The 16,852-nt window shown below is 43.1% G+C and overlaps 1 protein-coding gene across 1 annotated transcript; it reads left to right on the top strand.

Moving 5' to 3' along the window:
- Window positions 1-1,530: 1,530 nt before the first annotated feature.
- Window positions 1,531-7,401, top strand: VSX1 (visual system homeobox 1). Its single transcript, XM_041734540.1, has 5 exons — window positions 1,531-2,119; window positions 3,930-4,008; window positions 4,503-4,626; window positions 5,702-5,882; window positions 7,115-7,401. Exons 1-5 carry the CDS (start codon window positions 1,699-1,701, stop codon window positions 7,399-7,401), a joined length of 1,092 nt encoding a protein of 363 aa, XP_041590474.1. The 5' UTR covers window positions 1,531-1,698.
- The last annotated feature ends 9,451 nt before the right edge of the window (window positions 7,402-16,852 follow it).

The following is a 16,852-nucleotide window of genomic DNA, read 5'->3' as shown; positions in this document are numbered from 1 at the left end:
GAGAGCTAGAGCACCTTGGCTGGGTCCTGGACCACCAATACCTCCTTCAAACCCAGAGATGGATTTGGGGAGAAATTCCCGGCGGAGCCAAGAAAGACGCAGGCACGTAAAGCCGCCCCCCACCCCGAGCGATTCAAATGACAATTATCCCAAAGGAAACGTATTGTTTTGCTAATACCAGAAACAGCTTGTGTTGGGAGGGGAGAGTTGGGTCCTCCTTTAATAATGGAAAGTTAATGCGCAGCCTGCTGCAATTATCTTTATCGGAAGCCCCTCTTGTAATCTGCATGTTTACCCGAGGAGCCGCGCAAAGGTGCAGCGAGCCGGAGACCCACTTTTCCGCGCTCGCGCTCCTCTCCAGCGCGCGCAGGGAGCCAAGCAGAGTCCAGGTGGGCTGGGAGTTGCCACCTCCCTCGCTAGGTGACCTCAAGCCGCCCGGTTCAAGGGGAGGGACTGAGGAGATTCTATTTCCAGGATTCTGTTTGGGAAGGGTGGGCTCAGGTTTTCCAGCGATTCGGGTTGGGTGGACTCAAAATTCCAGCGTGTGAGCCTGAGCCAGGAGTGGTTTACTTATGTGCTTTGTTTGGCGCCAACTTTAACAAATTAGGGAGTTTCACAGGAAAATCAGGTTTTCTCTGAATAATCATAAAATCTGACAGTAATTTGTTTGCCTCTGTGAATACAGGTGCCTCCCAGGAGACAGTTCTTAGGTTCCAATTTACTCCCACCCGATTTAAAATTGCCAAATGAAATATTGATACATTCTTATACTAAAAATATATTCATTGTTTGTCTGAAATTCAAATTTCACTGGACCTCCAGTACTTTTGTTTGCTAAGCCAAGCACTCTACCCGGTAGTCTTAGCCTGGTCCACTATACATCTGTCTCTCTCTCTACTTCTCCTTCCCCAAGCTCTTGTGAGTTTTGCACCCATTACAGCTCAGCTGTTAGGGAGCTGGGGGTGACTTTGGCTGCAGGTAGAGTGGGAATGGATTAAATAAACATTTTCCACTCCATTCCCCTTGGAGATTTTCAGGGAAGCCTTGGCTCTGGGGGTGGAGTTGGAGGGCTGGCCTGCCTCACATTAGTGGTAGGTGTGGCTGGGAACGAGGTCCTAGTCCTTTTTTAAAAATATATATTTAAAGTTTTATTTGTTTAAGGAATGTCCACACCCCACCTGGGGATGAACTGAGGACTCAAGATCAAGAGTTGCATGCTCCCTTGATTGAACCAGCCAGGTGCCAGGAGGCTTAATGGGTAACTGGATCTTGGGAGGAGGCTCTGGAGCAGCTGTGATCAGGACTTCTTCTAGACAATTTGGAAGGATAAGGAAGACCACACCGCGGCCTGTAATATGCGGCTTTTAGAGAAACCTGCAGATAGCAGGGTCGTCCCCTTCCTCCTTTCCTCTCATCGAGAAGGGTGTGTGTGTCGGGGGAGGGTGGCTGGGGAGTGGGCAGGAGGACAGCTGGATGGGAGAGAGAAGGAGGTGATTGAGGGGACTGCAGCTGGGAGGGCGGCGACTTGGGGGAGGGAAACTGGTGGCGTCCCCATCTCGCAGCGTCCGAGCCCCACTGATTGGAGCCCTCCTGGCCTTCCGCGCCCGACGGCCGGTCCAGGAGTATAAAGCATCCTCTGAGCTGCGCCACTCTGCAAACGTGACCTAGAGAAGGTCCGGCCTCGCCGACTGAGAAGTAATGACCTACAGGGCCGCGCTTTCCGACGGGCGCTCCAGGAGCAGGGCACTAGTGCCCGGCGGCTCCCCCAGCGGCTCGCGCCCCCGCGGCTTCGCCATCACCGACCTGCTGGGCCTGGAGGCTGAGGTGCCTGCGCCTGCCCCCGGTGCAGGATCGGCTTGCGAAGCCTCCGCGGCCGCACCCTGCACGGGCCCAGGTCTCGGGGGCGCCTGCCTGGTGCGCGGGGCCCTCCCCCTGGGGCTCGGCCTTCTCTGCGGCTTCGGCGCGCAGCCTCCTGCGGCCGCTCGGGCGCCCTGCCTGCTCCTAGCCGACGTGCCGCTCCTGCCACCCGCGGCGCCCGAGTCTGCTGCGCCGCAAGCTCCAGGTCGCCCGCCCGCCACGCTCAGCAGCCAGAAGACAAGCGAGAGCGTCTTGACGTCCGGTAATCAGGCTAGCCCATCTGGGTCTTGCTCCTGTTTGCTCGGCTTGGGGCCGTGTAGGGGTAACTCACTGAGCCCCGGTGCCTAGCATCCCGGATCTAAGGGACGTCGGGACCCCAGAGCGTGGCCCCGTCCAGGGAGGCGTGTTCTCTCGGCCTTGCCCCCTGCCCCTTGTGTCTCCCCAAATCCCTGCCTCCCCTCCGGGTTCACCGGAGCACAACGAATATCACCATCCCCCAGTTCTGGACCTACCCGGGGGGTCTCGGCGACCAAGCAGGTCTCCTGAGGGCATAGGTCGGGGAGGCCGGGGCGTGCTCGTTTCTCACCAGCACAGCATCCAGGCTCGCAGCGCTCAGAGCCAGGCTGGATCCACAGATGGAAAAGCAGGGCGGCCGGAGGCTGGAACTGTCCGCCTTCTGGGGTGCTGAAAGGGGGAGTCGGTACTGCGCTTCCACTTCGCGCTGCCCTCCCTCCTCCGCACACGTGAGAGGAAGCAGCCTCGCCAGTCTCATTGCGCTCTGCTCAGCATTTCGTTCCGACCCCAGCTATTTCCTCAAAGACGTCGAGGCGGGTTATGGGGAAAGAGAAGGAGGCCATGAAGACTTTGCAAAGAGCAAAGTCAAAGAAATTGAGAGGTTTTGGGCTCGTGGATGAAAGAAAAAGGAGAGTTATACAAGAAAACGTGGACGGAGAAACTATATTGTAGAACCTAGAGCTGAGCATCCAGGCAGCCAAGGCAAAAAGAGGGTATATTGAGTCTCCACTGCTAGTAAAAGTAAGCATGTCGGATCAGCAGGCAAGCAAACTTTTACTCTACTTAAAAAAAATGTTTATTCAGGAGTCTCTGTGTAAGAGAAAATGAACCCTTCTATTAGTAATTTCACTAAAAATGCAGAAACTGCCCTCATAGGATGGGTTCCTTCCTCTGTGAGCACTGATAAAATGAAAGGCAAAATATGACTAGATCTTGTCAAGAGTGAGTTTCCTGGATCCCCTCCCAGAGACTCAGAATTGGTACAGCCGGGCAGGGAGTGCAGTTCTGACAAGGGTTGTGATGTCAAACCTCAACTCCCACCCTGCTTAGAGAAATGTTGGTGTATTGGTTAAGATGAGGGGTTGCAGGTGGAAGGAGGTGAATGAATTTGGGAGCGGGAAGCTAAGTGGGATAGAGAATGCTATGAAGCTTCAAGGAATCTAGGTTTGGATCCCAACCTCACCACATACAACCTGTGTGATCTTGGGCAAGTTACTTAATCCCTCTGTACCTTAGCTTCCTCATCTGTAAAAATAGGATAATACTAGCAGCTACTGTGGAGTTCTTTTTATTTTATGAAGGATAACTGCAATAATGCATGGACAATGCTAAGCAGAATGCCTGGAATATACTGAGTGCTAAAAATGCTAGCATGTATTATTAAATAGTCACATTCCCCAACACATCATAACTTCAGTCCTCATATTGAAATCCAGAGAAGAAAGTGAAAAATCTGCTCACTTTTTATTTTTATTTTTATTTTTATTTTTTTTCTGCTCACTTTTTAAAAAGATTTATTTATTTACTTGAGAGAAAGAACACAAGCAAGAGAGAGAGAGAGAATATCAGGCAGACTCCACATTGACCGAAGAGCCCAACATGGGGCTCGATCTCACAACCCTTGGATCATAACCTGAGGTGAAACCAAGAATCAGGGGCTCAACTGATTGTGCCACCCAGGTGCCCTGAAAAATATGCTCACCTTTAAAAATAGTTTTTTTAAAAATAAAAGATAATGTGGTCACCTTTAAAGTCTTCTCTCTCCCCTGTGCTAACAGATGAGGACAGCCCATCTGAGGACAGGAGTGGCCTGAAGGTGTCCCCATCTTGTGGCAAGAGGAAGAAGCGGCGGCATAGGTATACAGCTAGATTGTCTTTCCTGACCCTTTGCTTAGGACACAGACTCTGAGAACCTTTGGTGCTGCATTAAGGCAAGGCCCTGTGGCCTCCTGGCTGACACACAGCAGCAATTTGGGAACATAATTCTGCTATTCACAGGAGGCTACAGGATAATCTTTCTAGCATTTTATTTTTTAGTTTAATTTAATTTAATTTTATTTTATTTTATTTCCAGCATTTTAGAGACACAAGGTTGTGTACCTTTAAAATAGACCTTCTTAGAATTAGTTGATAGAATTCATCAAGGAGGGAAAATATGCTAAAGAACTCTGTTTTGTTTGAAGCAAACTTCTGGACTTTCCAGAGGCTAATCATTCAGAGGTGAGATACCCAGTTATCATGAGGTGGACTTTTAGGGTGTGGAAAGGCAGGCACAGGGTCTTCTATGTCTGGGAAGCCTGGCAGCCTCCTGTGGACATGCACTGATGTGTGTGCTTCGGGTCTCCCTACAGGACTGTTTTCACTGCCCACCAGCTGGAAGAGCTGGAGAAGGCATTCAGCGAGGCCCACTACCCTGATGTGTATGCCCGGGAAATGCTGGCCGTGAAAACTGAGCTCCCTGAAGACCGAATACAGGTGTCTGGGGTCCCCTTTCTCTATCCCAAAAATATCACAGAGAACGTGTTTTTTTCACATACGCACAGCTACCTCTGAACAGCCCAGCATGTTTCCCTTGACACACGAACTGAGGCTCACCTAGCTGAGGGTACCACAATGCTAGACTCATTCTGTATGTTTATTCCAAGAAGATATCCCCTGTACCCTGCATGTCTTTTTTCCTTTGTTAATTAATTCTTTAAAGTTGTAACCATCTCCATGTCATATATAATTGGCCCTGAATATGTTTATATCTATATCTATATCTATATCTATATCTATATCTATCTATATCTATAGATATATGTATACTGACACAGAATTTTGTTCTTTGTTTTTACAAGAAGGTATTGTGTTAGGCTTCTTAGCCTCTTTGCTTGACAAGACATCTTGGACATTTCTCCAGGTCAAAAGATAATGCCACCAGCTCTTTTTTTTTTTTTTTTAAATTTATGATAGTTACACACACACAGAGAGAGAGAGAGAGAGAGGCAGAGACAGAAGCAGGCTCCATGCACTGGGACCCCGACGTGGGATTCGATCCCGGGTCTCCAGGATCGCGCCCTGGGCCAAAGGCAGGCGCTAAACCGCTGCGCCACCCAGGGATCCCCCACCAACTCTTTTTTAACAGCTAATCAATATTCCACATTATTTCTTTATTAAGATAGTATTTTCAAAGAGAAATATTACCAACAAACCAACAACCTAAGATTACAAGGGACCAATGCCAGTATGAACTCTTTCCAATCAATGAGAAAAATCATGAAGCATAGTAGTCCACTTTCTTACACAATGTGGGAAAGAATGCTTTGATTTTATTTTCGTTTTTTCTGGCTTTATGGAAAACCTCAGTGGAGACTGATTGCACATTATCTTCACAATGACAAGTCCCTGTGGGTTTTGAGTGACTGGTAGACACAGCTTCTGTAAGGTCTGGGACTTGAATGGATAGTTGGCTGTTCTTAGAACTCCTTGCTCAGGGACACCTAGGAGCTTCCTCTTTACTGTGTCTCCTCCTGTATACTCTTCTGCTTCCTGTCCTGCCTCACATCAGGTCTGGTTTCAAAACCGGAGGGCCAAGTGGCGGAAGCGGGAGAAACGCTGGGGTGGCAGCAGCGTGATGGCCGAGTATGGGCTTTATGGGGCCATGGTGCGACACTGCATCCCACTGCCAGACTCCGTCCTTAACTCCACTGAGGGTGGCCTGATTGGTTCCTGTGCACCCTGGCTCTTGGGTAAGGAAGAGGGCCCTGCAGCCAGCAAAATGGCCAGAGTTGCTGGGGGAGGGGCCAGGGTTCCCATGAAGGGCAGCCATTTGCTAAATCCAATCAATATAAATTTACTCAGATTTGGGCCCAAAATATCACATTGATTTTAATTAATTCACAGGATTGAACTATGGTCAGTTGACTTGTTTTTTATTTGCACTGTGTAGACAGTGTGTGGAAAGGTCACACCAGGCCTTGGTTCTAAGAGTGGAATGATATACTTGTAATATGTGAAATATATTTCCCAAATGTTGAGTGTGGTTACAACTTTTGGGAACCATATGATTTAGAGCTCATGATAATAAGAATGAGGACAGTGCTAAGCAGTGAAACTTGTAGGTGATTAACCCCCTACATACTAGAGTCAGGAGATCCAGGGTTTGGGTCCTGGTTCTGCCATTAACAACCTGCTTTTCTGTCTTTTAGACTTTTGTTGCTAGAACAGTCTACATGGGTGAGGCTTAAGCTCTGGGGCTGGACATTCTGGATTTTCTGTTTGCTGTTACTAGAGACTAATGAGCAGGGATCACATCTTGGAGGAATGAGTCCAAGATAGCACCTGGGGTAGGGTGAGAGATTAGAGTTAGGTGTGTGTGTGTGTGTGTGTGTGTGTGTGTGTGTGTGTGTGTGAGTGCGCTTGTAGGTTGGTGGGGGGAGTTTTTTTGTTTAGCAGACATTTTTAAGAACCTACCAGTCATTTGCTGTGCAGTCACTAGAGATACCAATTATGGATATGGTCTTGACTTTGCCCTCAGAGACTGAAGAGACAGAATTTTGGGCAGGGAACCAAGCCTACCCTTCTGAACTTCCACACGCAAGTTAGGTGTGAGATGTCTGTGCTTACTGGTATCTGCAGACCTGTGGCCCAGTGTTGCCGGACATCTTTACTTTCACACAAGCTGGAAGTCTGTCTTTTGATGTGCGATCTCCTGATTTTAAAACATTGGCAGCAATTACATTTAAAAAATCACTACAATACCCAAACAAGGCACCTTTGAAAGCTGCACCCCACAGGCAGATAATCAGACTTCAACCCCAAGTGGGGGTAGTTACCTATCTGGCTCCTCTAAAGGCCCTGGAAACAGGCACCGATGAAGATACTTCTAATGGGATTTAGAGAACAATGACAAGGAAGAGATTTACAAAATTGCTGAATTTGGAAATACCTATTCTTATTTTTTCTTTTCATTTTTTGCAAGGGATGCATAAAAAATCCACAGGGATGATAAGGAAATCAGGAAATGAAGAAAAGCTGGCAGGACTCTGGGACTCAGAGCACTTCCAGGAAGGTTCTAGCCCAGGACAGGCAGGATCCCAGAAAGGCTCAGATGAAGCCAGCCCTGAGAACAGCTTGGAAGATGTGGCCATGGATCTCTCCAGCTCTGCCCGGCAGGAGACCAAGAAAGCACACCAGGCTGCCAGTGCCCAAGGATGCTCAGACTCCTTGGGGCTGGAGGGGTTCCAGCCAGGAAAGGTGGAAGCCTGAGGAGACCACAGTACCCACCCTCAAAGGCTGGCAATGCACTCATCCCTCAAGACATTTTCCACGAGACAAAAGTTGTCTAAGACCAGAACTCTCAGCTGGATTTTCTTCTTCCAGGGTCAGGATACAATGCAATACCACTTGCTTTAAGAAGACAAAGTGGTGACTTACAGAAAATACCATCTCACTCTAGAATGGAAACCATTCCTTAAAGTCACCTGAACCAGCTAACTTCATGTAAAATTTTACTTTTCTTTTGTAGAACATGAGAAGGGAGGATTGAAAGTTCAAAAAGCATGTTTACTGCTGGACTTCATCTGCGATTTGGCTCAATATACTGTGCAGATTAATAGGTGAAGTCTGATGTCCTCACTCTGAATTTGAAAATATAAATTTATTTAACCTCCAGAGAATCAGATGTCTTTATAAATAACAAAGACCCCAGACATATAAATGAATTATAGTATTTTTATCTTAAAAGTTGGCTTTGGACATTTCAGTTTTCTTGTTCGGCAATACTTTTGCATTACCCCAAGTGTCATTTCATAGGCTGTATATATTGGAACTCATAAACAAGAAAGAAAGCCATACTTTCCCTTTCCTTCTGAAATAGCATGGGACCATGTTTAAATAATTGTTCAATACCTATAAGCAGTGTTTTAAGGTCAGATGAGGCTTCTTGGTCTTTTAAAATTTATATTTGAAAGCACTTTAGTGATTGGATTTCATGAATGTTTCCTTCTCTGTATTCTTTTGCTATTTATTTATTATTTAAGAATAAATGTTGTGCTGTGTGTTTGCTTCTCAGGGTTCTCCTTCTGTTACATGTTTATACAACTCTACTATCACTGATCCCCTAATGAAGTTCCTTCCCCACGCCTTTGGCCCTTTTTAATCTCAGAACATCTTCAGGCTGTAGCACATATCATGTGTAGCTTTGTAAACTACCGTTGGGTGATAGCCAGGTCTAACTCACCTATTTTATTTTGTTTTGTTTTGTTTTATTTTATTTTTAGAGATAGAGAGTGTGCATGCACCCAAGAATGAGGGAGGTGAAGGGCAGAAGGAGAGGGAGAATGAGAATCCCATTATCTCATTATACTGAGATCATGACCTGAGTAGAAATCAAGAGTTGGATGCTTAACCAACTGAGCCACCCAGATTCCCCTAATTCACCTTTTACAGTTCAAGTTCAGATTAGATTCAGTTAAGGCAGAAATGTGAACCTTCGTGAAGAAGGCAAAGGAGGAAGGAAAGTGGGGATCCCCCATTTGAGAGGCTTTCTCTAGAACTTGGTGCAGTCAGGCTGGGCCTGCTCCTCCCATATCTCCAGATGAGAAAACAGAGGCTTCCTTCCTTCAGTCTATCTCATCCTAGCTAGTTCCACACTATTGTGAGAAGTAAATGTCACCTATTATTTTCTCTTTTTAAAAAGATTTTATTTATTTATGTCAGAGAGAATGAGTGGGGGAGAGCAGGAGAGGGGCAGAGGAAGAAGCAGACTCCCTGCCAAACAGTGAGCCAGACTCAGAGCTCAATCCCAGGACTCCGGGATCATGACCTGAGCAAAAGGCAGATGCCTAACTGACTGAGCCACCAGGTGCCCCAAAGTTCATCTATTTTTACTATAGAAACAGAACCATAAGCATTACCTTCTTTTATTCATTCTGGCTCATAGAGATCATTGCTGAATCCTGAGCCTAAAGGGCAAAGAGCAGGTGTTGTTGGTAAACGACTCTAGAAATTAATTCTATTTTTACCTTTCCTGATTAGAGGCAGCAGACCAGGTCCTGAGCCAAGTGGCCATGCTTGTTCTGGACCTTCTTCTGCCTCACAGCTGGTTATAAGATTCTTGCTTCCATCTCTCTTGCTTAGTTTATCCAGAGTTGCATTTGGGGGAGGGAGATAGTAACTTGTGCAACTTATATGCATCACACTCATGAAATAAAATTTATCCAGCTGCTAAAAATGGTAAAAATAGACTTACTTACTTATGTAGTGAGGTATTAATGAAATGTTGGTGAGAAAAAGAAACTTAAGTAAATGGAAAAAAAGAAGTAGAAATAAACAAATACGTTAAACAGAATGAAAATAAAATAAACACAACTTGTTTTATACAAAAATATAAAGTGGACAGGGCAGCCCGGGTGGCTCAGCAGTTTAGTGCCGCCTTCAGCCCAGGGCGTGATCCTGGAGTCCTGGGACGAGTCCCACATCGGGTTCCCTGCATGGAGCCTGCTTCTCCCTCTGCCTGTGTCTCTGCCTCTCTCTCTCCCTGTGTCTCTCATGAATAAATAAATAAAAATCTTAAAAAATATATACAGTGGACAAATTTCTGTGCAACATTATAAAGAAAAAAGAAAACAGGAAGAGGCAAAGGAGAAAGAGACCAGAACCAGTAATGTATACATTTCAAATATGTAAGAAAATACTATTCATAACTGGAAAGTATATCGGTATGTTTTAAAACTCCCACAGATGGACACATTTTCTGGAAAAAATGTATATTACTACCATTGACTCCAGAATAAGCATAAAATTTGAAAAATCACTGACTAAGAGATTTTGGTTATGCAAAGATAATTTAATTTAATATTGTGAAAGAAAATTATTTATTTATTTATTTTTAAATAAATTAATTTTTATTGGTGTTCAATTTACCAACATACAGAAAAACACCCAGTGCTCATCCCGTCAAGTGTCCCCCCTCAGTGCCCGTCACCCATTCTCCCCCACCCCCCGCCCTCCTCCCCTTCCACCACCCCTAGTTCGTTTCCCAGAGTTAGGAGTCTTTACGTTCTGTCTCCCTTTCTGATATTTCCCACACATTGAAAGAAAATTATTTAAACATTTTACTAACGACTCAAACAATGAATCATAACATTCATTCAACAAATATAAATATCTATTTAAAAAAAAAACTTAAAAAGTAGGACTAGAAGGATACTTATTTCAAAAACAGCATCTTAATGTTTTATAATGCATATATATGTAAAAGTGTATATATATATACATATATATACATACATATATAAGCACAGTCTTTGAGGTGGCTCTGTTACCTTTTGTAACTGTGGATGCGTTATGTAACCTTTCTGATCTCTCAGTTTTTTCAATCATAAAATGGGGATAATTATAGAACACTCTCATTTCCCCAGAAGGTTAGATAAGAGGACATGAGTAATGTACTCAGCTCGGCTTCTGACATAGCAGAGAAAAATCAAAATAAATATTACCTATTATATGACTACTATTGGCATTCTTATTAATATCAAGACTTAAATGAGAATATTTACACCATTATTTAACAACATTGGATTGACTAAGTACAGGAGGGAATAGTAACCTACTGGAATGCTCTGTAAGTAAGATTCAGGAAGAGCTCCAGGAACAAAGTAGGACAGACTTTTGGTCTTTTCTCATATTTTCTAAGTTTCATAAAATTAATATGTAAAAATAAGATAAATTTGCTAACATTATTAAAATAGTAATACTTCGTTTTTCAATTTAGATCTAAATTCGCCCTGGACTTTTGAAAACACAGTGTGAAACTTTTTATGATGAAAAATTTGCACTTTGCCTGCATCTCCTGTTTGGTTCTGCAAAGTGCCAATATGACAATAAAGAAACAAGCAGGCGTTTACCCATACCTTCTTACACCCTTCCTGAAATCACACAGCAGGTCAAAATGAAATCTGACCACAGACTGACAACAAGACTGAATCATTTCCAGCTTTCAAAATTGTTTGCTGGCTGAAATGTGGCTGTAGAAGCTCAAAAGGAGACTTTTAAAAATTATAATTTTAAGAAGGCCAATTTGGAAGGATTCATAATATGTCACATTCCCAGATTCACATTCCCAGCTGGCTTTCAGCAACAGGAGGCAGCACAGCAGCACATGAGAAATGTACATGAACTCAGGAGATAGTTCCAGAAATGACAGAAGAACAAAATATAGAAACCAGTGTTGTTTCCTTTTGCTTAGCAGAATAAACATAATAAACTATCCACACACAATGTATATATTTCTGAGCCATTTAAGAGGTAGTTGCATATGTAATCTGCCCTTTTGTCTCTCTTTTTCAAGCCTCATTGAGATATATTTGACATAGGCCATTGTGTAAGGTATACAATCTGATGATTTGATACGTGTACATATTGCAAATTGTTTACAATAGATGAGTTACCACATCCTTCACCATTTGTTGTTGTTAGGGTGAGAATATTAAAATGCTACTCTCATAGCTACTCTCAAGTATGCACTATGGTATTGATGACTATGGTCACCCCGCTGTACCTTAGATCCCCAGAATTTATCTTAGAACTGACAGTTTGTACCTTTTGAATGATACCTACCAGTTTCCTCCACTCCTCTGCCCTGGCAATCACCATTCTACTCTCTGTATGGATTTCATGTTTTCTGATTCCACACATAAGTGAGATCATGTAGTATTTGTCTTTCTCTGTGTTGGTTTGCAAGCTCCTCTGGAACTTCCTAGGGGAAATTTGAAACCTCTGGAATTGGCAACTGTATGCAGAGCATAGGGAGAGATGGAAAAAATAGGCAGGGACTCCACGTTGGGAGGTGACAGTTCTTAATACGTGAAAGAAACTTATGTATGAGGCTTGTCTTGGGTGGCAGTGAGACAAGTAGATCTCTGCACTTGCCTGCCAGATCTTAAAAGTTTTTACAGAAGTCTTAAGTGGGTTCAGTGACATATACTGTACAGATGGTTTCAGGACTACGTTCACTTTCTCAAGGTTGTATCCTTAGGGAAGCCTCTGGAAGTGGAAAGGCAAGTGGAATGCACATTTAAAGAACAGGGGAGGCGGTGAAGATCCTCTGATTACCAGGGTCCAGCTCATGGGCGAACCGGTAGTCACATCCCCTGGATGACCCTCTCCCAACAGTCTGCCTGACTTACTTCATTTAGCGTAAAACCCTCAAGTTCCATCCATGTTGTCGCAAATGGTAGGATTTCCTTTTTTTTTTTTTTTTGTGACTGAATAATATCCATTATGTATTCATTAAAAATATATATTATATATTTATCTCATATATTTATTATATGTATATATCTCACTTTCTTTATCTATTCATCTGTCAGTAGACAGCGAGGGGTTTATCTATTCATCTGTCAATAGACAGCTAGGGGTGCAGATATCTCAAGGTGCTGATTTCATTTCCTTTGGATCTATCCCCAGAAGTGGAATTTCTGGATCATAGGGTAGTTCTATTTATTTTATTTTATTATTTTTTTATTTTTAATCTTTTTTTAATAATAAATTTATTTTTTATTGGTGTTCAATTTGCCAACATACAGAATAACACTCAGTGCTCATCCCGTCAAGTGCCCCCCTCAGTGCCCGTCACCCGTTCACCCCCACCCCCCGCCCTCCTCCCCTTCCATCACCCCTAGTTCGTTTTCCAGAGTTAGGAGTCTTTATGTTCTGTCTCCCTTTCTGATATTTCCCACACATTTTTAGTCTTTTAAAGAACTTCCATACTCTTTTCCACTGTAGCTGTACCTGCTTCTTTATTTCTTAAAGTTGTGTGTATTTCCTAAGAATAAGAACATTCTTTTACATACTTGAGTAGATACAAACTTCAGAAAATCTGATTCAACACTTTGAAAATGAACACAATATTCTAAACCTGAATAGAATACAGTAGTTCTAATACAATATAGTATCAATTAGATACAATATTAAATACAATATTCTAATGTGAATATGACATTTTTTCTAATACAAGGCTGTATGGTTATAATATGCTAAATCTGAAAAAAAAAAAACACAGATTTCTAAGTCTGGACACAAGCCTCTTATCTAATCCTCCAGCCACATTTCAATTTTGACAATTGGTTCAATAATGTCTTTTACAGCAATTTCCTTTTTCCGTACAGAATCCATCTAGAATCACAAATTACATTTAGTTGTCATGTACCTCCAATCTGGAACATTCCTCAGCCTTTCTTTGTCTTTCATGACATTGATATTTTTGAAGCACACAGATCCATTATTTTATAAGATGCTCTCTCAGTTTGGGTGCGTTTAATGTATCTTTGTGATCAGATTTCAGGTTATACAGTAATATCCCTGATATGAGCAGCTGAAAGGATTAGAAGGGTGGCTGAATAGAAAGGTGGAGGGTGGGAGAGAGGAGGGCAGGGGTGCCTGCTACCTGTTATACATCCTCCTCCATTATTTGAGTTTTTAAACAAGGACATATAATTATTTGATAACAATGGTTTTTTTGAGATTTTATTTTTAAGTAATCTCTATATCTCACATGGGTCTCAAACTAACAACCCTGAGATCAAGAGCCTCATGCTCCACCGACTGAACCAGCCAGATGACCCAACAATTTTTTAAAATAAAGGAAACTTATGTTGGAAGGCACGTATTTTGGAGGTAGGTGAGTATGCTAACTGTTTTTCAAATCCTTTGAGGAGGTTAAATTTGTGGACAAGGCAATGTATGATCTGGGAAGGAAGAGAATAAATCACTTCCCATCTACTCAGGCATTTAGAAACTCTTGGCAGGTGATGTCCTAGGAATTCAAAACTTAAGTGCTTTAAAGTTTGAAAGAGTTAGACTTTCTGCTCTGTATTTCCATACTGATGAGCTCATGCTGGGCATACAATGGAAGCCAATGAACTCTGGGCCATTCATCTTGAAATTGCTTTTGAGATTCTTTGGCCTCACTTTGGACACTGAGTAGGGGCTGCAAAGTGTTTCAGAATCTTGGGAATGTGAAGAGTGTAGTGATCACAAGGGTTTATAATGGGTGTAGTGATTTCTCTAGTAGCTCTAGGAACATAAGTCTCCCCAAGAATTGTGTGAAATACTCTATCTCCCCATTTTAACTTGGGCTCATAGATAGCCCCTATTTATAGAATTTTATCAGATAACACACAAGCTGCTTCAAACCCCGTTTTGGTGCATGATCACCTTTAGCTACACCCTCTAAGGCTGCCGAATTTTCCTCTGGGAAATTTCTCATGCAGCTTTGTGCTGTCCAAATAAGCATGCCAATGTCCCTTTGTAATCACTGATGATCCCCCTTCCAGACTCTCCACTTGAGGACCTCTCAGATATGCAAAACTTCAACAACCTTAGAATGAAAGCATCCACCTCTCCCAGGTTTATTGTATTCTTTCCCACATCTGGTACCTGTTGGATGACAGTAAAATGATATTCATGACATCTATGTGTAATGTAGAGATGTGGAAAGCTGCCCTTTCAGGGAATAAAGGGGAAAGAAGAGAAAATAAGTGGGAAATATCAGTGAGGGGGACAGAACATGAGAGACTTCTAACTCTGGGAAACGAACAAGGGGTGGTGGAAAGGGAGGTGGGGGTGACTGGATGACGGGCACTGAGGTTGGCACTTGACAGGATGAGCACTGGGTGTTATTCTATATGTTGGCAAATTGAACTCCAATAAAAAAAAATATACAAAAAAAAAAACAAAACAACGAAAGCTGCCCTTTCAGAAACCCTTCTCCATATTAAAGGGCTTTGTCCATCACTCTGAAGTACTTCCACATCAGTTATCTGCCAGGAGGAAACTCGTAGGTACCCATGGCACTATTCTGACTTTTTTGGACACCTCTCTCCTTGAAAGTTCATCCTAGGCTGGCTGCCTTTTTCCCCCTCTTCCTTCCATTGAAAGAAAGAAAGAAGAAAGAAAGAAGAAAGAAAGAAAGAAAGAAAGAAAGAAAGAAAGAAAGAAAGAAAGAAGAAAGAAAGAGAAAAAGAGAGAGAGAAAGAAAGAGAGAAAGAAAGAAAAGAAAGAAATAAGAGAAAGAAAGAAAAAAGAAAAAAAGAAAGAAAGAAGAAAGAAAGAGAAAGAAAGAGAGAGAAAGAGAGAAAGAAAGAAATAAAAGAACTAAAAGAAAGAGAAAGAGAGAAAGAAAGAAATAAAAGAAAGAAATGAAAGAAAGAAAGAAGAAAGAGAGAGAGAAAGAGAAAGAAAGAAATAAAAGAAAGAACTAAAAGAAAGAGAGAGAAAGAAAGAAAGAAAGAAAAGAAAGAAAGAAATGAAAGAAAGAAAGACAGACAGGAAAGCACTAAAGCCAGTTAGGCATCACAAGTTTACACACTGGTGCCACCTGTTGGCAAGCACATTGATAAACTTGCTTGTAGCTTGGTATCCATCTAAATTCACCGCTGGAACATGAAGGAATTTCTGTTTTTCTACCTTCATCTTTCCAACTCACCCTCTAACTCACCATCTGTGGCAATCTCCTTGTTGATTGCTTACCTTTGAAATGTTTCTGTTCACATAATTGTCTCCTTAGCCACCTTGCTAGCCCGTGGTTCAGCCTCATTTACTATTTTGGGATTTCTCTTCCACCCCTTTCCACCCAAGGCCACCTATACTGCCTCTTTTCTCTTTCCCTCTTCAACATACTGTCCGTTTTGTACAATGAGTAACGTTGGATTAAATCCTGAGTAAAGGGATTATGGATGCAGCTGAATGTGGGAATTGGGGATCTGGGATACTTTTTAAAAACGTGTAGGGAACCTGTGGAGGGGTTTCATTCCATAAAAATGACCAGTGCAAGCCCAATATTGCAAGGAAGTGTGTGTTCATGTGTGTAGTGGGGCAGAAATCCACTTCTTTTTATCAAGTAATACAATGAAGAGGCTTTCAAGAAATTTCTGATTGAAGGCAGCCCGGGTAGCTCAACGGTTTAGGGTCACCAGCCCAGGGTGTGATCCTGGGTCCTGGGATCGAGTCCCATGTCAGGTTCCATGCATGGAGCCTGCTTCTCCCTCTGCCTGTGTCTCTGCCTCTCTCTCTGTGTCTGTCATGAATAAGTAAATAAAATCTTAAAAAAAAAAGAAATTTCTGATTGAGATACTCCTGTAACCCACTGCACATCTTGAACATCTCTTAATCTGGCTTTGCAAGTCTGGCTGCTGCATGGAATGTCTCTTGCTTGCCACCTGGGCTTCTCAGACATTGAGGTATGGATTCTTCTGGAAGCCTACCTGGTACTTTCACCTGTGAGAGTTGGAAGTGCAAAAAGTGACAACTTATGACCAGTGGGGGATGGAGACCTTGTGAATGAATGTTCCCCTCTTCACCTCTGTGATGAGCAACTCTAACATGAATTCTACAAAACAACTTGAAGGTCTTGGTGGGACCCAGCCAGTGACCCACAGGGGTGACAAGCTGGAGAAAGGACCTTGCTGTGGCATTCCCTTCTTCTTTTTCCCTCTCCTGCTCTTTGACCACACCACTCCTCTCCTTTCCCTGGATCTCCTCCCAAGCCAAGCCATGTGCTCACAAGCTCGCAAGGGTCTCAGGTGGGGTAGGATGGGGCCATATTGCAGTGGTGACGAAAGTAGAGTAGAATCTGAAAGAACTCTTATGATCTAAAATTCCATCTGCGCACCCAAACTGGCTTTACTGAATCCAGTAAACAAAGCTTGAATCCGAT

Source organism: Vulpes lagopus, chromosome 19, assembly GCF_018345385.1.
Source record: "Vulpes lagopus strain Blue_001 chromosome 19, ASM1834538v1, whole genome shotgun sequence".
NCBI classification, from domain to species: Eukaryota; Metazoa; Chordata; class Mammalia; order Carnivora; family Canidae; genus Vulpes; species Vulpes lagopus.
Note: the sequence above shows the minus strand (reverse complement) of the source record. Positions and strands in the feature narration are given on the sequence as shown.

Bases quoted from the DNA above. Each gene is read 5' to 3' on its own strand.
- VSX1 (XM_041734540.1), top strand. From the start codon at position 1,699: ATGACCTACAGGGCCGCGCTTTCCGACGGGCGCTCCAGGAGCAGGGCA. The intron at 4,627-5,701 runs GTGTCTGGGGTC...GCCTCACATCAG, and splicing joins TCCCTGAAGACCGAATACAG to GTCTGGTTTCAAAACCGGAG. The intron at 5,883-7,114 runs GTAAGGAAGAGG...ATTTTTTGCAAG, and splicing joins CTGTGCACCCTGGCTCTTGG to GGATGCATAAAAAATCCACA.